The sequence below is a fragment of the Anarrhichthys ocellatus genome, unplaced genomic scaffold (assembly GCF_004355925.1).
Source record: "Anarrhichthys ocellatus isolate YVR2014 unplaced genomic scaffold, GSC_Weel_1.0 scaffold1, whole genome shotgun sequence".
In the NCBI taxonomy this organism is placed as follows: Eukaryota; Metazoa; Chordata; class Actinopteri; order Perciformes; family Anarhichadidae; genus Anarrhichthys; species Anarrhichthys ocellatus.
Window position 1 is genome coordinate 4831483 of NW_022280031.1, and position 20800 is coordinate 4852282.

The window sequence follows — 20800 nt, forward strand, 5'->3', positions numbered from 1 at the left end:
TCAGTTCTTCTAAATGTTGAATGAGGATGTCTGTCTTTTGTGGGAACCTTTGCTGTTTCTTCTAGGTTTTTTAAATGTCTGACAGTCACATAACATGAGCTGTTCTATGCTCAAACCTTTGGATAAAACACCTGCATTCAAATTTTCCCTTGAGTAAAAGCAAAGACATTTAAGTGACACCCATTTTGTCTTTAATCTCACCAGATAAGGAGGTAGCCGATAGATGTAGGCACAAGTCGACTAAAAACAGTCGAGAATTAAAATAGACTATTGCAGTCTAATATCAGAAATCACCAACCACCTGCATATTCCACCAGGCATTTTGTCCAGTTGCATGTTTCATTATATATATTCTTCAAAAATTCAGGAGTGTAATTTTGCAGTGCATCATTGTGGTCTCGGAGTATAATTCAAAGGTTTTTTTCCCCCACTTGGAGAAATGAGAAGTGAGTTCAGATATACACTAAGATTGTTTTTGCTATGCAGGATGCACACAATAGACTTCAGTCTGCAAGTTCTGATAGTGACCATGTTATTTCACTACTTTTGCTTTTTAATAAATTACAAACTGCACTGTAACTAGAGGTTCTACATCATCAGGTCTATTTATATGATGAAGATTACACCTCCTCCTTAATAATACATCCATACTTTGTTAAATAATATTTCTGCCATGGGTGATAAAATATGATAAAGACCATCATAAATCACTTCTTTCATTTATTTTCTGCATAAACAGACATTATTTTTTGTAAAAACTGTACATTTCTTTTTAACATGCCGAGACAAAACAAAATGGCATCAAGATGGAAGAAAAATGTAAACAAGGGAAGTAAATTTACTTTGTCTATGTACAATATATAAATTATATTATCTTCCATCTTAAGCCTCCATTACAGATTTGTTCTATCGTCTGGCTTAACCAAGTTGACAAAAGGCATCATATAGAGTGAAATCAATAAGGGAGATCGTCTCTTATGCTTCACTGGTCATTGATGATGCAGACATGGTGGAGCTCTCCTTCAAAAACAATCAAATTATCTTCACGACGATAAATCACTTGAGCTTGACACCGACGACTCATTCCAATTCAGTGAAGCGAGCAAACATGGCTTTGCGGACTGCGTCTTTGTACGTGTCAGAAGCAGAGAGGGAGTAGTTGGTGCCTTTAGTACCAAGTCCAGCTCCTTTTGTTCTCAACTGTGCCTGAGGAGGAAAAACACAAACTTTACAACTCAGCTAAAAGTAGTTTAGAGAATTATACAGTTGTTGATGCCGATGGGTACCGGTAACTCCCTGACAACTCCAGCTGATTGTCGTTTACCTCAATAGGTGTAGTGATTCCCTGCTGGTTGCGTCCGAGACCTTTACCCTCCTTCCATCCCATGGCCTGCAGCATTTTGTTCCCAATATTGTCACTGTTCAGACCGTCCTTAGTGGGCTGCTCATAGTTACTGCACACAAAAAGGCACATTTTAATGCTTTATATATCACAAAAAACAAATAACTAGAGCTCAGCAGGGACCGACAAAAAGCATTTCACTCAAATTGGGGAATTAAAACAAAGTTCCTTACATGACAGGTGCTGGTTGGCTGAACTTCTTCTTTTTGGGTGCTGGAGGTTCAGGGATGCCATATTTTTCTCTCCTCTCAGCCGCACGGTCTCTATATTTCAGCTGATTACCAGCAGGATAAAAAACATTTTAGCGTTTAAAAAGCAGTCACACTAACAACGGGAACACTTTGACTCACTAGCAGCTGGTTAATTCTGTATTAAGACGAACCTCAGTTTCTTTTCTCTCCAACTCTTCCAGCTCTGCTTCGGTCATTTTGGATCGCTGGAGAACCTCCAGGTTTTTCTTGGAAAGACGAGATGATTATCTCAATGAATTATTGGTCTTTTTTTTATTATTCATTTTAGGCCTGAAGACAATATGTGTGCCGTTACCTTGTGAAGGTCAGAGAGTTGCTGATGTCGAACTAGACTCTCTTTGTTGGGAAACTGTCTCCTACACAGCAAGCAGGCCATCTTTGTCCAGTCGGTCAGCTTGTCCTGGCCTCCATCACCAGCATCCCAATCTGCTACCCCTTCCTCAGGGTCACTGTCTCCACTGTAGGCTGCCACAAGGCCACACTAACCACGCCACGGACAGACAAAGGCAGTCGTAAAGGTTGTGAATATAAATACATGCATTTACAATGCAATTAAAATAGCTTTGACAATAATTGCTTGAACACGGCAAAGGATGTAGAAAACACTCACTTTGGAACTGTTGACTGAGCTGGTTGGTGGCTCCTCCTCGGGGCCTCTTGGCACCTCTGGCATGAGTCTCTCTAGACTGCCTGCCTGCTAAAAGAAATAAATAAAAATTCAATCCATTTAGAAATCCAATATTGAAGTCTAAAGCTCCCACATGTAGTCTATTTGATTTTAGACATTATCCCACTGGCATACCTTCTTTTCAAACAGTATGAAGCCAGCATCAGCAGCAGCTGCCTCCTTCCTCTCTTCTTGACTAACAGGCTGAAAGCCACCCCTGAAGTTGTCTTTGTGCTTGTTGAGACTTTTAGCCCACCGCTCCATGTCTTTAGCAATCTGAAAGAATCAAACCGGTTTGAACACGAGAGCTGGAAGTGCAAAATATTCAGAAAAGGCTACACAGAAGTTGAAGTAGACGAAGCGACATGCTTTTAAAAGACAATATGTTCTGATGTAGAATTCATATCACAATACCTGCTGAGCAGTCTTGCTTTTGGGCTTTTCCTTTTTCTCCTTTCCCTCTTTAGGTTCTTTGCCGCCTGCTGCCGTGTTATCATTTAGTGCAGCATTTGCATCGGTTGAGGCGGGTACGTACGTCTGTTTCTCACTGTCCCAGTACAGATACTGCTGGGTCTGGGAGTTGTAGTAATACTGAAAAGCACATAATCAAAACAATATGAACTCCTGTGACTCTCACCAACACGACTCACACGTGGTGGCTGTGCACTACTTACATGAGTGTTTGGGTCATAGTAGAGGCCAGTTTGAGGATCATAATAGAAGCCAGAGGACTCATCATACTGATAGGTGGACGTGTCAGGAGCTGTTGAATATAAAAACATACAATTACTGGAGAAAACTGGACAATCTTTGATACATTTCCATGCAATTAAAAACTAACATTTTAGTTCCCAATATTACAGAATTATTGATAAATCAACAAGTGGTCCCAGCCCTAATTCTCACTAAACTTTCCCACTGAAGTCATTCTAAAGGCTGCTGTCTTTTATTCCTTTGAGCTCTAGCAGTAACAGAAAGTAATCTCAGGTACCGCTAAATGGTCCACATATTCAGTCATAGACTAGTCGTTGCCATCTTGTATGAACGGCTTATTAAACTACAGGCAGAACCAAATTCTCGTGTCTGTGTGTTTGAAGCTGTAACCAGGAAAACACTATAATATAACAGATGTACATTACAGTGACCTCAAGAGGATGATCTCTTTATGTGCATCACACTTCAACAGGACAGGTGGTAGGGGATCTAGTGTGCTCATACCAGTACTGGTGTCAGCTGTCTGTCCTGAGGCAGTTAACGTACTGGCAGCAGCTACAAGGCCAACAGGCACAGAGTCCCTGCCTGAAAGATGCCCCGCGTGCACTTTAGCTTCCAACTGTTGGGCAAGTGACAATGCCTGCATGTAGAGCAATGGTTATTTAGAGATTGTTACAGCATGCATTTTAAAACCACAAAAGCACTATAGCATAATTAGACAATGAACAAAAAAAGTGCATGTTACCTGAATAGCAGGGTGAGCGATTATATGGGGTTGGTAGACTTGTGAATTCGGTGCCATTACTACTCCAGCTGGAATCTTTACACCCGGGGCCGCTACAATTGGAAACACAAAGATCCGTGACAATGTTTCCAACAGTTAACATCACTACAAAAACAGAGTCAATGTTTTACTTTGTTCAGAGTCTGCCTGTGCTTGTTGCTTCTAAAAGTAAAGGTTTACTTACAGCATTGCTTTAAGAAAAACAAAGATATTAGGATAGACGGAGACAGTGAAGTGAGTGCTGCGTCGCTTGCTGTGTGAGAGAGAGGGTGGACTATTGCACAGTGTTTCTATCATTTTTTATATAATAATTTGGATGTCACTAATGTCACGTTACAAATGAAGCGTTGAACTATTCGGTAGAGCCCGAACAAATTGATTGCTCACTTGATTTGTTGGCATTTAGCATTTTAAAAACTGCATTTTCACTCCAATCAACAACTTAACTCCCGTACGCACCTGTGATAAACGTATGGTAGTCTAGCAGAACCATAAATTACCTTCAGAAAACAACAAGAATTTGATACAACTCTTATATCAGCCAAGCTTACTTCCCACGATATGCAGCGACAAACTCTGCTGCATATCAAATCAAGAGCTTCCTAAATGAACAGCCAGCCACTCGGGGCATCCAAAACATTTTGGCTTAACTTTTGGGAAGCTGTCATGCAGCTGCACTTTCACGCTGCAGCTGCGAAAAACTTTTGTTTTTCGCAGCTGCAGTCCAGGTTAAAAGATATCTTAAGCAAGACGAAAATTAAGTGACTTCAGATGAAGAACCTAACTTTAACTCTTATTTTGATGCAAAGATTAGCAGGAATGTAGCAAAACATGGAAGTGACAGCAGTGCTGTTTATTTAAATATGAAAGTGCAATTAAAATATTTTGTCCCTAAAATCAGTGAATAATTGTGCAAAAAAAGTGTGATCCCAATATTGATCAAAAATAATTGCGATAATCATTTGGGCCATGGTGCATTGGTGTGGACCTACTTTATACAAACTGTAATGTTATTTTTTTCTAATACCATTAGACAATTAAGAGTCAGTAGCTGCACCAACATCTATTTAACGCCCAGGAGACACTGCCTGCGTGAGCAGGGCATGTGCGTCGAGGAACCTCTTGTTTTTAACTTCAGCGCTCACGTGAACATGCCTGAAGCAGATCCGGTACGGCTCGGCTGCATCTCTTCTAGAGATTCAGGGTCCAGTTAATGTATTCCCTGCGTGCCTTTCACACACCAGACAGTGAAAATGATCTTTTGACAGTATATTGACTGTACCAGCAATATCACTACAGTTTTGACGACCATGTCTGTAGAACATGTCACAGACAAGAAACAAGTTCATATTTATTTTTAACTCAACACTTCCTCTTTCCATTTCTAAAGAAAAGCCGTCTAGAGCCTTTCTGTGAACAAAATCCCTTCATTTGTTAACACAAGGCTTATATTCTGAAATATATACAGTGCTGTAGTGGCTCCATACATGGAGTACCGGCTTTGAAGTGTAGTTCAGCTAAGCAGCCGACAAACACCGTTCACGCAGACAGTGTCTCGCTTTGACATAAGGCCTGGAAGCATTTCATACCTCCTAGTATCCCGTTTCCCTGGGAGGTGCTGGCTCCCGCTGCTTGCTGGTAGTACGCCTGGTAGTCCTATTGAAAAAAGTAATTTGTTGAATTACATAGTTAATTTGGGAACTTCAGTGGTACAAAAATACCTCACTTAAGTCAGTCTTTACCCAAAGGAAGGTGGAGATACTTGCAGATGTAAATGTTTTCTTCGTATTTAAAATATGTAAAGCACTGTTATGATATACAGGTACAGCCTTATCTCTGATGTGCAGTATATATTGGTCAGTAAGCTTGACAGCAGTGAATCAAATCAGGACATTTATTTCTCTGTGTTGTACTCTTCTATAGCTGCCACTAGATTTACAAAAAGATTGACTGAATGCATCTTTAAATAAACAAATTGAAAGACATTAGAATGTATCTGCTCTTAAATTACAGTTAATCAGTTACAACGGTTGCTTCATTTGTTTGACTGACCTGTGACATCGGCAAATAGCCTTCTTGCAGGTAGCTGTACTCTGACATTCCCTCTGAGCTCTGCTGAGGCTGAGAAGGTAAAGCATACGTTATGAGCCCGTTACGCTGACGCTGGGAGATCATGAGTCACAGGATGTTGACAGGAAATGGACCTACCTGACTTGAGGACCACTGGGCTGCAGCAATGGCTGTGCTGGCCACAGAGAAGGCACTGACACGATTCCCGTCAGAGAGTAAAAGGTCCCTAAAACAGGCAACGGTTGATTCCCAACTTTAATTTGAGTGTTGCTGTATCTCAGACGATATGCCAGGTAAATCTTTTCCCAAAATCAATGCACATTATACACTATTATACTCACTTTCTAGCACTCTTAGCATAATCCACCCCAATTGTTTTTCCATCCAGTTTGAGAGGCGGCTGCAGTCCCTGTAAGATGGTTAGCAGCTGAGAGGCCTCCTGTGAAAAGGAGGATATTCAATTTGAAGTGATATGCAGGCAGCAATGAGATAGCAAGTTCATTAAGGAGAAAACTTAAAGACAACCAAGGAGTAGCAGTAGAAAGCCCAATGGAGGCCCCTGATAAGCAGTTATAAATGATGACGCTAAATAACAATAAATTGAGACAATGTAATAATCCGTTTTACATGTTAAAGAACGTCTTACCAGAGGAGAGGACAGCTGTACAAAGGCAAAGCCTCTGTTCTGGCCCGTCTGCTTGTCCTTGATGAGGCGAATGTTGTTCGGTGAAAGATTAGCGTACGGTGCCAGGGATGTCAAGATGGCTTCCACGGTGGCCAGAGATGCAACATTTCTCAAGATGATCGCTGTGCAGGTCAAAAGTCTATATTTAATAACAACCTACCATGGATAGGGACACTTTTCGTTCCAAACTAGGACGTTGCATCTATAAAAGAGAAGTCCTTACTGTCGCCATAGAAATCTCCGCTGGGTTGCGTTTCAGAGACTCCAGTGTTATTGCAGGCTTCACTTTCTGTTGAGAGAATAACAGAGAAGTAAGAGGGGCATTAACATAAGGTTCCGAACTGTGTAATTAGAAGAATTAAAAATGGGGTATACGGTGAGAATTGCCAAATCGGGTCACTGTGTTATAAAGAGTTAGTATTTACAATATCAGCCTATTTCATGAACTCCATTGTGTTTTGTCCCCATTTTGGATTATTGACAGGTAGCAAGAAAAAAAGAAAAAGAAAAAAAAGGCATGCTGTTTTCAATCTATGCACTTTACCTACATCGGACAGTTACAACACTTATGAATCCATATCATTTGGTTTACTGGGCCTCTACAACACCAACAAGATAAACTTTGCTTTGCATCCCAGCACTGGTGACTCAGGCTGCCAGATGTCTGCAGTCAGCGGCCTCTGGTTGATTTAACTACTTACCGGCTTTGGCTGCTCCACACCTGAAGCACTTCAGCCTCCTCCGGAAATTGTACAGGCCACACTGCAAGTAACCGTTCACATCATTTTTATTATACACCTACTAACGCCCTGAACAGTGCTGCCTCAGAAAACAGGCAAGCTATATTGGTGCAGCATACCATACTTACCTGAGACACAACCTAACCGTTACCGCTTATTCAAATGTCAATGCACCACAGAATAAGCTGACTGCAACAATTGTAACTTGTGGGCCTAAAATATGTACTTATAGGCCCGTGTGTGTTTGAAGTGTTCTGTAGTAGCATTTTTGGGATATTGCGGCCATGAAACCAAGACGGATCATTAACTTACAGTGTTGCAGAGCCAGTCTTCATACTTGTTTCTGGGATGACTGTAGTGCATGTCCACGCTTTTGCCTTGGATGGTCAGACGTTTCTGAAAGAGGATGACAAAAGTCACTCAAGCATTCCTGGCGAGTATCAATCTCATCAATAGAGCAAGCAGTGTTGGAAGGGAGAGGAGGGGGAGAGGGACCCCCAACAGACAGCCTTTGTGTTAAAGACAAGACAGGCAGATGATGTATATGTGAGCATGATGTATAGAGGGGTTTAAGTGTTTGGGACCCGAGTGCTCAGGCTGAGCTGGAGCAGAGTGTACAATGTGACCCTAACAGACATTTTGACTGCTTAAAAGAAAAAGAAAAAAAGGAAGATTAAAAAGAAATGTCCTCTTCTAGTTAGAGGTAGGCTTAAAAAGAATAGGCTGAGCTTAGATTCAACTCTGAAATATCATTGCAGATGCATCAGCTATCAGCAAGGTAAAGATAGTGTAATCATTGTCTTAAATGCAGATTACTTCAGACGATAACCTCAAAATACGAGTCTAACTGGCAGCTTTTATGCTACTGCCATTATAGTTAACTAAACAAAATATTTGTTACAACATTAAGTTGTAAATCATGTATATTATAATCTCTACTAATATACAAATCAAACCTTTTGCTCTGTGGCATACAATCCATGAGGTTTTGTTTGTTTCGTTTCCACACTACTTATACAATGCACTATGGTTGCCTTTTTGAGTTATTTTTCAAGATCCCCAAGATTAAAACTAGACTTGGCGATTGTGAAGCAACCTGATTGGTCTCCATCCATCGGGTAGCATCTTGCAAGTGATAAAAGTCCACGAAGGCGAAACCACGGCTTATACCTAGAGACAGCATTCAAATATAGACGGGAGGCGTGTTAGTTAAGAGTCCATGGGCATATTATTCAAACTCTTCCACAAACTGCTTCACGACCCAGGCCATGTTTGGTACACAGTAGGCCACTCCTTAGGAGTTTTACCATAGCAAGAATTCCTGCTGAATAGCACTTTTTGAAACACACTCTACAACAAAGTGCGTTTGCCAATTGAACTTCTGTTTAAACTGATATTGCTGCTCTTACTTACCTTTAAAAGTTCCACAGTGAACTGAAATGTCTTAAATCAACATTTTAAAACTTTTTTCAAGTACCTTGATAATATTCTCTCCTAGCTGCTATGGGAAAATGGGTCTGAATGGAAGCAGATTTGCCCTATGGTCACAGACTGGGGGAGGGGGGAGGTAGAGTGCCGTCATATATCTAGTTCTCACCTGTTTTCTTTTTCATCAACCTGACATCCACTGGCTGAGGTCCTTCCAGTTGGTCTATGGCAAAACAAACCTGAACAATGTGCAGATGGTGTGTTAATGTTATGATTCCAATCCCCCTCAATTAAGGCATTTCATCTTACAGAATGAATAGTGAAAAACACTAAATGGGTTGCATATCTGCAGAAGAAAACTAAGGACGTACATTGTCTTCAGTGACATGAGGAGACAGACCCCAGAGCATGATGGTCTTGCTTTTCTTCTCGTCCCCAGGCTCCCTTCTGTAATCCTGCTCTGGGTAGTCGCCATCGGAGTGACAACCATCTTCTGATCTATCACTATTACGTCGTTTCCTTTCTCTTTGCTGAAAATAAATAAATGGATCAGTGCATCAGTTAGGAGTGGATGTCAACATACAACAAAGTATGCTTGCTTATATATTATACTACCATTGTAACTCAATGATATCAGAAAATGAGAAACTACCTCTGGACTGTCTCTTGATCCTCGACGATCTCCTTCAAAGCGATCACTGCGTCTCTCTTCGCCCCAGCGGCGCATGTTGTGATCACGCTCCTGGTCCCTCTCTCTTCTGTCCCGCCATTCTGATTCATCGCGCGATTGTTCAGAACCATATCTACCGCTGCGTTCTGTCCGACTAATCCTATTCAGGAAGACATTGAGAGGCAAAGCAGCACATCAGTACAACTCGTCTGCAATTGCACAATATTCCTTATAATATGACTCAATCAGATACTGTTGCATCAGCAAACTCACAACATAATTCCTTAATTGACAGTACACAAGAAAATAAGCCTGGTACTGTGTATTTCCTTTGTTGCAGGGGCACTGTCTCAAGTATGGTCAAAGATTTACACTAAAATGCTTCAACATGTACAGTGGTTGTTGCAGTACTTATACTTTAATATACTTTTTTTTCACATTTTATAAAAACTCAAACCATTAACTGATTCCTCAATTAATGTGATGTGGGCAGAGAGAAACTAAGCAAATCTGCAACAAAGTAACTACAAAATAAGTTAGTGGTGACCATCTCATTTCAGAAGTTGGAAACATTATACAGCACTGACATGCAACTTTCTCTCAATTTGGAGAGCAGTGTCTAGCTCTATTAGTTAGGCATACATTATACTTTTCTTATATCAAGGTAATTCAATAATTACATTGTTTAGGACCATGAGGAAAATATTAGGCCACGTTTTGTTTAACAGACTAACCCTACGATTCCAACGTGAGGTTATACATCCTCAAATGTTGACTGAAATGACCATGTCATAAGAGATAACGTTAAACAACTTATCTAACGTTGAACGTTAACCATCTGCAGCTATTGCAAGGCTAACGTCTATCTATACCAAGTCATAGGGGGTGTTCTAGACGCCATTAAACGTTAGTTTAATATTCGCTTAGCGAAAAATAAAATGAACGCTGCCATTTTAGTTAGCCACGCCTACCATGGCGAACAGCGCTAGGTTAACTACTACTCACCTTTTATCAGCTCCCATTTCTCCCAACTGCGCACACACACACCCGTGTCACGACTCTAGAAAACAAATACAACACGGCTGTGTTTTATTTGTTTAACACCACTGAACAGTTCCACTACAGTCGAATAAACGTTAGCTGGATTACAATGCGCAGGAGCTAACGCTAACTGCTTGTAGCTAAACCATAACATGGATCCGGTCTAATGTTAACAAACAGACAAGTTAAGTGAGAGAAGCCGTACATTGTTTCCGTTTGCAGTCTGAATCTACAAGAACTCACCTGTATAGTTCGTTGAAAATGTTATTACCCACTAGTAGTTTTTCAAAAACGTATTTGAATAAGCGTCGGAAAGACAATTCATCTCACGTTCAAGGACTCTTCCCAACACTACAACGGTCCCTTCTTTGTCCCAAGATGCATTGGTGTATAACCCGGTGCATTATGGGAAGTGAGAACATTTTGCACCTTATTTGCCTCACAGGCAGCACTTGGTCCTTGGTTTTTAGTCTGCCCTCATCAGGTTCTGACAATTAGTTATGTTAGGGATTGACATTGCAGGAAATAAAGTTGTCGTTACACTTTGTTATAATATCTGTCTGTCAGTGGTAAAGGAGGAGGCATGCTACCCGAGCATAGATCGATGTGTATGGTGTTTTTTTTTTTTAAAGTGCTGCCTAAGGGAATCGTTCAACTACTTCACATTTCGGCCATTTTACTGCGTTATGTAGCTTTTCATATTTACAGTAAACTGTTTTGTAATAATTTAGTACTTCAAAATATGATTTCACATTTGGCTTTTAGTAGGTTGCCTTGTATAGCAAATTGCATTAAACTACAGAACCTATTTGACTGCTAAATCACCCTTTACTTTTCAATGTGTAGCTCTTCTCAGGATACTCTTAATTTCTGTTTGTAGTCTTCAACCTGGTCCCGAAGCAATACTTAATCCCACTACTAAATTACTGTTCATACTATATTTATTTCCAATATTTGTCATTCCAGTATTCATGCCAGTGCGTTGGAATCTTGCACTTTGTCCCACAATCCTGTATGTTCAATAACAATTTGAACTGTCAAATATCTTAGTGTTTGCTGACCAGCTCTTACCTGTACAATAGCATAATACCTACTGTGTGTGTTTCTTTGTTAAGCCATACATTGTCAATATTTCCATCTTCCTGTTAACTTTTCTAGTCTGTTTGAGCATATCGAGAGCTACTGAGCATTAAACCCCTTGAATGTGTCAACATACCGACTCGATGAAGTTGAATCTGACTAAGATAAGTACAACACACAAGGTAATTGTTCAGTATTTATTACAGTATTTAAATCCTGAAACATCACCAAACAGTTCACTGTACAAGCAGGTCCTCAATAAAGATGACTACACAATTTTTTGTTCAAGTTGGCACACAAGGATGTTCCCCTTTCATAAATCTCTAAAGTGGTAATGACGATGCATACAACACAGAATGTCAAAAGTTGCACTGATACCGATCCATAATTGAGCTCCACAATTTTGTTTCAAACCATTACATTTGAAGCGTTTTTTTTTTTTTTTTTACATTGATGATTCTTGAGTCATTGACACCCAAGACAGAACCATATCTTCTATACAAAAGTGTCATGAGGCAAAACAACACAAAACTGCATAAAATATAAAAATGGTCCACATGGTCCCGTAAAAAGGAGGGTGGAATCCATCACACTTATTCCAAAAATCAGGGAGGGGGATGAACAGGTAGCTCTGGGATACTGTGAGTTCCCATGATGATTTCTAGGTCAAGGTCTCTCCTTTCGTCACCTGTAACGAGACAAATAATCATGGAATATTATCTCTTTTTGAAATATTCAAATAGAAAAATGCATTGGGATGTATACATTACAATGCAGTTTACTTACTCTCGCCTCAATATATTCAATCCTCCTCTCCAAAGCCGTCAGCTTCTCATTGAGGGTGGCCAAGCGTGATCGACACGACATATCTGAGGATACATTATGTAGAACATGTAACGCAAACCATCATCAGTCACGACATTTCATTTCAAGAGGCGCAGCTTGTCGATTATGACAATAACAACCACGTTCACTCGACAACATTGAACATAAATGAATATCAGTTACACTTTGTCAGAGATCATCAATACACGTAAGGGATTTTGCTGCTGCTGGTATACGTTACTGACAGCCGAGCAGCCTAGTGTTTGCAGTGGCCTGACAACCAAGCCGTCTCAACACTTGAATCCAGTAGTCTTATGATTTTTGACACTTGTTAGGCAACGAACACAAGATAACAAGAAGCGAAACTAAATGTTTGGCACCAAACTGCAATCCTTCCCCGAGGAAACAATAACAAGCTCACAGCTAACGATAAAGCTAACTGCTAGCTGCTAACTGGGAGTGGCCATTGAAAGCGTCAACATCAATGCTAGCAACGGCAGAACAGCTAAGCTAGCTAGCTAGCTAGATCTAGGTTAGCTACCTAGACAATGTAACGCTATGCGCAAAAGTAATCATTTCCTTCGACTGGTCGTTACAAGCTTACCAAATGAGTTAAGAAAGTCGGCGATTTTTTTGATGCTGCTCGTAATAACTTCGATATATTCTCGATTCGCCCAATCTTGGTGAATCTCTCTTTGCACTGGATCTTCCTGGCCAGCCATGTTGGACGAGTAGTAGTACAGCGTAGCGTTCAGTCAAGGAGAGCCCCCTGCGTTCAACCAGGAAGCACAGCACAGACGAACAGAGTGCTGCTGTTGGTGATTTAAGTCTATTAGTTATAACCACAGACTTATTTAAAATATATATTTTTTGTATTTACATACATGTATGCACTATAAGGTAACGTGGCATACATAACGATAGTACGCCAGTGTTACGTAGCTAGGTTAACTGTTCAGGCGAATGAGTTGACTTGCAGCTGCCACTTAATTGTTTTGCACCAACAGGACGTGAGAATTATACTCCTTTAAATTTATAATATCAAACCGGCCAAAGATGTCATCAGTCAAAACTATGCAGATTTTGTTCTCACCAACAAATAGGCTTTCAAGTAGTGCATATACATAGAAAGCAGTACTTTAAAAGACTACATCAAAATAAATATCTTCTTCACTGAAAATACTGGAATTGTGTGTGTATGTATGCAGTGTACATAAATGACAGTAGCACTTAATTTGACATTACATGTTTATTTCTCCTCTACCCAATGCATGAGTTATACAGTCAGGCAGTGTCAGTCTTTTACATGCTCATCAGAAACTCCCCACGCAAAAAAGGTTTCCAAGAGTGTCTTCATTGAGTAAATAGGCTGAACAACCAGAGTGTACTGCACTGGATGCGTCACAATGTTGCAATTGACTTGTGAAGGTGGAAAAACATGATGAAATACCCAAAACAAACAGTAAGGCCACTGATTAAACTTGTTGGCCGGGCTGGTTATAACTGATATCCCTTACAGCCACCCACAGCATTACTTGACCCTCTTCAGTAGCTCTTTAATATCTGCCTCAATGTCAATACTGAGGAAATTTCTGCTGTAGCGCTTGTAGGGCTCCCCATCAGGACCGACCAGGAACTTCTCAAAGTTCCAGGAGACATCGTTCCTGCAGACGGGACTCCAAATGATGAACTTTGGATCAGTCATGAGAGCCATGGCATCATCACAGGGGAACGGAAGCTTTTCCTTCAGGTATACAAACAAGGGGTGGGCATCCTCCCCATTTACATTCACCTTCTCAAGGAGCTTGAATTTGGGTTCAAAGGCATTCCCTGGACGGATATACTTCAGAGACCTTAGGATTTCATCATTCTTGCAGTTCTCCTGTTATAAAACGACAGAAACATATAATACATTACAGATGGACAGTATGCAATCAGTGTCTTATACTGCTTTATACTTCTACTCCACTGTTGCATTTCAGAAGGAAGTACTTTACCTTTTACAATGATTATCTGACAGCTGCAGATACTGCTCATTTTGCAGGTTCGGATTTTTACATAAAAACCTTTGATCAAGTTATAAAATATTAGACACAGTGCACTACTGCTCAATCTAAAAGAAGCCTATAAGCTCCACCTCTACCAACTATAAAGTAGGCTATAATGCTATTAGGCTTTTAATCAATGCACTTACACATACATTCTGCTGCTTATGACATTTTTTTGGTAGTACTTAATATAAGTAACATTATGAATGTAGGACCTTTACTTGCGATGGAGGATCTCAACCCTCATATGGGATCCCCACTGACCCCACAGGTGTACTTTAGTCATATCTCACTGGTGCTTTATCCTATCATCCCAATTCTCATGACTTTGTCAATCATTTCTTCCTAAAGAACTCATAATTGATTATTGCTTCTGTTTTATTAGTGCTTTTATTTAAAATACCAATGTATTGGGGTCCTGGGGTCCCAACAGTCAAAAGCACCCCAACATGCAGTTGTAATAAAAAACAGAATAGATAAATGAAATGTTAGCCATGTGTTTTATTGTAAAGTATCTCACACTATCAAGGAGGTAGGGGCACTCTATCAGCCACAAAAGGGGCAGACACAGATGCAGTTGACAGATTTCCTCATGTGACTTCCTCAAGTATTTATTCCCAGTCTGTAGTCCTTGGTTGGTATAATGAGGGTTAATGTGATATTGCATTTATTTTTACTGCAGGAAAAAGCATAAGGGACAAACTGTTTAACTGTTCAACTTCTTAACACACCAAAAAGACGCACGTAGGCTCATTTAACACAGGCATCCTTCAGGTTGAAAATGTTGTATTAGGCTACTATAATTTGTGACATGAATAAAGAGCGAGGTACATTTGTTTTTTGGTCCTATGATGATCAAGGAGCACACATAAACCTAGAGCAAGACACATCAGATTATGTTCTAGTTCAAATATGTAAATAGTATCATTCACACGGGTCCTACCTGATGTCCAAACTGATTACAGGGCACACCCAGAATAACGAGGCCCTTGGTTGAGTACCGTCTGTGGAGCTCGTTCATCTGGGTATAGTCCCTGGTTGTTGTTCCTCACAGAGACGCCACATTCTCAATGAGAACAACTTTACCCTTCAGTGCAGAGAAACTGAAGCATTCTCCAAACAGCAGTTTAGCTGTCAGGTCGTAAAATCTCCTCACATTTCCAGCCATTCTCGCGAATTCCGGATGAATCACACAAAGAAGTTTCGGATTATCACTATGTAGGCGGTTCAATGTCAACAAGTTCCCTTCAAGTCCAACCCTCATATGGGGCGGCGCAGATGTCAAACAATTATCAAGGCTTAACCATTTCAAATTAATGTAACCTCCCCCATTTACATTTTTCAGTACAATAACCATCATATTCAATCCCAAAATAAATGTTCTCATGTGTTATTATTGCAATTCTTCTCTGACTCACAAGGTCATTCAAGGAAGTAGCTTGCCATGATGCATATTAATTATTAGCTAAATATGTCAAACGAGTTATACCAGTGTCCAACCTTCTATATAAGTTCCTGATCACTTTGCAGAGCCGATGCTTTGCACATCTAAAGTTCACTGATTTGAGCTTCCATTCAAAATGACAAACATGAAAAAAAAGTGTCCATAATGGGCGTCACAATAATGTGGTTGACCGAGTTACAGAAGTGTGCACTTATCAACGATTCATCACTATGCGAACTGCACACTCATTCAGCACCAGTATCAATCTGGATTTTGAAAATGTTTTCGACATGGACATGTCGAGTTTTACAAGAGTTTTACAAGTTTGTTTGTGACAGAGTCTCCCCCCTTTGGTCGGCCTGAATGGTACATTCCAGGAAGCACCGCGCAATGTGTAATCTTTGGGTATTTTTTAGCTAATTATTCAACTGACAACGTCCAAATACTTGCCTGCAAAAAATGTTAGCCTGTTAACGCCAGAGGCAACTGTAATAACTGTGTGAAGGGTTCAGAATAAGTTAAACAACGGTGCTCCGATCATGCTGGACTGGGTCAGTCTGTGTGTGGCCATCAGCCTGTTGATGAGTCTTCTAGCTGGTTACGTTTTGTACTCGGGACTCCTCACGGACATAACCGTACTGACTGGTTCTCCTCCCATAAAGAAGATCACATTCGTCTACAAATTCAAACAAGGTCCATACCAACAGAGCGGCCAACTTTTTAAGGAGTCTCACAGAATTGGACCAAAGCTTTCATGTATCGGAGTGTTTTATGATGACCCTAAAAAGGTAAATATTCACTAAACACCACTTGCTTGAACAGATGTTTACTTCACTCAATATTTTAGCTTGAAAATAAGGCGGATTTTACGATGTAAACTAGGTTGTTTGGTCGACCGCTAGATGGCGATAAAGCCATTCTCTTAAAACCAGTGAAGCGATCAAAAGTGAATTCTCACAAGATAACAGTTGGTGTTTAAAATAATTTCATTTATAAGTGAAATGCATATTTCCCCCAATGAATAATACGTTTAGTTACATTTCATGTAGTCATGACATCTTGTCTGCCTTCTTTATTGACTTTTGGCACTGACAGATTGTTGTGTTTTCCAGATAGTATATACATTTACATATATACATATACATGTAACTATATGTATATATACATATGTGTATATATGTATACGTATATATAAATGTGTGTATATGTGTATATATATATATGTGTATATGTGTGTGTATATGTGTATATGTATATATGTGTATAGGTGTATATATATGTGTGTGTGTGTATGTGTGTATATATATATATATATATATATATATATATATATATATATATATATATGTCTGTATATGTATATATGTATATACACATATGTATATACATGTGTGTATTGAGCTGATCTCACAGTCTGAATGAGATGTGTTGAGTCTATCTGCTGGTCTGCTGGTCTTCTTTCAGAAACATCCTTGTGTTAATTCGTCATCAGTAGCTTCATCGAGAGAGTCTCAGTCAGACTGGTGTCATGTTTGTGATATGTTTTATGTTGGAGGTCCACAATGTAAATCAGCCACTAGGGAGTCTACAGCTGTGAAGTGTTATAGTGCATTTATTAATCATCAAACATATTGCAAAAAAACAACTTTCCAGGTGGGTTGTATTTGATTCACCCTCTGACAGTCGGATGACTATAGCTTGCATTGTTAGCTTGGGGTTTTCACAATATTTATTTAATTTTCACCATTTTTCCGTTTCATAAAAAAAAATCACGTCAAAATGTGGAAGCTTACAACACTTAAGTGAATGTGACTGAAACTGGCGGTCTCTTCTAGTGTCACACTAATGCTGATAAAAACACAATTACTAAGTCGGATCTGTCTGTGAGATGTTTTCCTACATTCCGAACCGTTCCCTGTGTGAACTCCATCCATCCCCAAAATCTCAGTGTCTATAAGCAGCAGGAAATATTATCAGCTGGATCTGTTTTCCTGCTACATATTCCTGCTCACTCTCCGGGGTCTCCGAAATCATGCAGTGCTAGTTCCCACTTTCTTAAGAGAATCCAGCTTGAGTTGTGTTTTCAAAAGGCTCTGCCCAAACAAAATGAGAAGGAATGAGACAAGGAGTAGCTTAAAATGGTTGAGCAGTACAGTTTGATGTGCTGTGTGGAGGGTCCGGAGGTTCAGATAACAAAAGGGGATCTGTGGAAAATACTACAGCAGGATGTAGAACACTGTGTGTAGCTGGCTGTTAATGACCTCCGTGAGAGAACGCATCGGAGAGCTGGGACATAAATGAGATTACATATCATCAATACATCTCGAATATTGAATAATCAGTTAATAAAGAAAACAAAATAATAATTTAATTAATAATATAATAATAGTTTTCATAGATGATTATACAGAGTTGTGTTTCTGCTATTGAGCCTACTCTTATTGATGTAAATAGGGTGGACAAAATAATAAAAACATCAGTACAATTTACCGGCACCACAGACTGCATCCTCCAACATGAACATACAGTTGAATGGACTCCTCTCTGAATTAGTTTCAACATAAACTGAGCTTTAAAACCTTTATGAAGGGATGATTTATTGTAGGGCTGTTGTATTAGACATTCGGTCATGAATGACATTGACCTGGTGGAAAAAGTATTTTTCTGTGTTTGACAACAAGTTGAGCTTTCAATCAAATGGATACACATGTCTACAAAAGGTCCAACAACGTCCGTACTCTTTTAATGTGCACTACAATTGTGACTCTGTTCTATGGAGGTTTCATTGAGTCTGTTCTGTCCTGTATTGTGTCCTTGGTTTGGCACCCTAAATCTCACCGTGTCAAAGTGGCCACCAAAGATATTGGGGTGAGTCAGCAGTGGCTTTCTGACCTCTACTATAGGCAGGTCTCAAGGAAGGCCCAGACCATATAGGACTGATTTCAGCTTTCAGGCCGTAGATACAGAGTTCCTGCTCATTGGACAAAAAGATACAAAGTTTTGTTTTGTTAGCACGGTAATTAGTTGCCTGCAGTCTCACGTGTGATCTCGGCTCTGTTCTGGCTTCTTTTGAAGGGATCTCACGTTTGTACCGTTTGTCCAGATTGTTGCATTATGTGATTTATGTTTTTATAAAGAAAGTGTTTGTATACCTGACTGCAACCATATTTCCCTTGGTGGGATAATAAAGTTTCACTTGACTTGTTTTTTAGATTAGTTTAGCCTACTTATATAAACTGGCAACTGAGTGTATATTCATACAGTTACAAATTAGCAAGTGGAAGGATCATTCAGCGTCTTGCTTGGCCATTATTAGTGCGTCTTTCTTCCCATGTTACATACTTGTATTTTAGTAGAAATATTGTAGAAGGAAGCGCTAATAGTCAGAACCAAACGTCAACTATGCTGTGATGTCACCTTTGTCAGCGTCACTCAACTCTAACATTTGTATTGTCTGTCTCTGAAATATGATGACGTCTGCCTTTTTCAGAGCTGCCTTTCAACAGTATAGCCTTAAGAGGCACTACTTAAACCCGATGCACGACAACCTGATGGAATGTAACCAGAGTTTAGTCGTGAACTCTGGTCCTCAGCTCTGCTTCAAAACACTTTTGTTATGCTCATCCTCTTTTCTTTTTTTTCCTAAGCTGGCAATTAAGCTAGCAATGGGTCCTATAGCTCCTCTGCACAGTCACAGCCAAGTCCTGATCTAAGTTAAAGTAATTGGCGTAATGATCTCAGCTCATTAGCGTCCGAGCCTCACGATGCCATTCAGTCCCGCCGTCAGGAGAACCAGAGAGGACTGGTCCTCGCTGTCTAAATAGTGAGACTCTGTCCATTCATATTTGCAGTGAGAAGGACTTTCAAAAAGTGCAGCTGACAGAGCACAAGTGTCAGCGCGGCTAGTCTCATCCTCGGTTTTCTCACTTGTACCTCCTTTAATCACTTCCTCTGGAGAAACAAAAGACCTCAACGAGGACTCGAGTCGGTCTTGGTTGCCATGGATACAGGGCTGGAGCAGCTCTGTTCTGTTCCCTTCAAACGGCACTCACGAAAACACCTCTCCACCACCAGCCTCTTCACAGCTTCAAAGCCAGAGGGGGTTCCCGACCCACTGCTCCCACTTCACCTCTACCCAGCAGCTCCCCCCCTCTGAGGGAGGCAACAGGGGTGGACCGTGTTGTTTTCTGTCAAACTTGATATTTCGAGTAAGCGATCGGGGTTAGGGGTTTTTGCGGTCCTTGAGACATAGATTGTCTAAATAAAAAGCCGTGTGACAAGTGGAATGGTGGGGAAGTGACACATGCGTCTGCCCGTCCTCAGGGACCCGTGTTTTGGGTCACGATACGATGAAAGCTGTGGGCTTGTGCTCTGAAGCAGGGGACTGGTCAGGAAATATGTATCTGTTTCAACGTTAGACTTTTTTGCGGTGAATGATGAAATAGTGGAAAATCTCTTTGATAATTACCCGTTCAGAAAGTCAAATGTAAGCCTCTCTGAATGTGAGTGTGGTGCTTTGTATGCGGGTGAGGATAGTTTTCCTCTCTTACTGTGTTACAGTACCAAAGTCAATTCAGCCGCATGCACAACTGAGACACAGCCAATGTTCCTTCAGTTGGATTTCGGAAACTTTTTGCTTCAGACGTGCTGTCAGTGCATTGAAGAAACCTCAAAAGACAGCACACTTGTGTCTTGATGAGTGCAGAGAAGCAAAACAAAGATCGTGGACAGAGGCGTGTGCTGTTGGCGCTGGCTCTTTGATCTGGACTAGCCCTGTGATGATTAATAGATCCACGTGGCTCAGATTCCCCACTGTGAGCCCCCAAAACATCCAAAGTGTCGAAAATATCCTCATGTGTAAAATCTCCCAAATGCACTTTTAGTACTTACAATTGTATCTATACTGTGTGTGTGTGTATATGTATATATATATATATATATATGTATATAT

The 20800-nt window shown here is 40.3% G+C and overlaps 4 protein-coding genes across 5 annotated transcripts in view; 1 reads left to right on the top strand and 3 right to left on the bottom strand.

Moving 5' to 3' along the window:
* Positions 1–751: 751 nt before the first annotated feature.
* rbm5 (RNA binding motif protein 5) lies at positions 752–10840 on the bottom strand. Of its 2 annotated transcripts, none has more exons than XM_031852286.1 (25): positions 10696–10840; positions 10417–10471; positions 9394–9571; positions 9113–9271; positions 8911–8980; positions 8410–8483; positions 7626–7709; positions 7275–7335; positions 6797–6862; positions 6535–6695; positions 6230–6327; positions 6027–6114; positions 5871–5939; positions 5408–5474; positions 3780–3871; positions 3539–3674; positions 2995–3083; positions 2735–2911; positions 2456–2596; positions 2264–2347; positions 1949–2134; positions 1785–1859; positions 1576–1676; positions 1325–1454; positions 752–1206 (listed from the first exon to the last, which is right to left on the bottom strand). In XM_031852286.1, the coding sequence occupies exons 2-25, from the start codon at positions 10431–10433 to the stop codon at positions 1081–1083; spliced, it is 2529 nt and encodes an 842-aa protein (XP_031708146.1). In that variant the 5' UTR covers positions 10434–10471; positions 10696–10840; the 3' UTR covers positions 752–1080. The 2 variants fall into 2 exon arrangements, with proteins under 2 accessions (XP_031708146.1, XP_031708138.1); XM_031852278.1 differs by having other exon boundaries at positions 2264–2350; positions 10696–10839.
* An 875-nt stretch (positions 10841–11715) lies between these two features.
* On the bottom strand, positions 11716–13299 carry brk1 (BRICK1 subunit of SCAR/WAVE actin nucleating complex). The gene is made up of 3 exons (XM_031852387.1): positions 12962–13299; positions 12319–12401; positions 11716–12220 (listed from the first exon to the last, which is right to left on the bottom strand). Exons 1-3 carry the CDS (start codon positions 13077–13079, stop codon positions 12194–12196), a joined length of 228 nt encoding a protein of 75 aa, XP_031708247.1. The 5' UTR covers positions 13080–13299; the 3' UTR covers positions 11716–12193.
* Positions 13300–13591: 292 nt separating this feature from the next.
* gpx1a (glutathione peroxidase 1a) lies at positions 13592–15651 on the bottom strand. The gene is made up of 2 exons (XM_031852376.1): positions 15349–15651; positions 13592–14239 (listed from the first exon to the last, which is right to left on the bottom strand). Exons 1-2 carry the CDS (start codon positions 15571–15573, stop codon positions 13889–13891), a joined length of 576 nt encoding a protein of 191 aa, XP_031708236.1. The 5' UTR covers positions 15574–15651; the 3' UTR covers positions 13592–13888.
* Positions 15652–16246: 595 nt separating this feature from the next.
* The window catches only part of tex264b (testis expressed 264, ER-phagy receptor b), a 38501-nt gene continuing 33947 nt past the window's right edge, over positions 16247–20800 (top strand). The window contains exon 1 of the mRNA XM_031852344.1: positions 16247–16637. Within this exon, the coding sequence (XP_031708204.1) occupies positions 16389–16637 (249 nt within the window). The 5' untranslated portion in view covers positions 16247–16388. The remainder of the gene's footprint in view (positions 16638–20800) is intronic.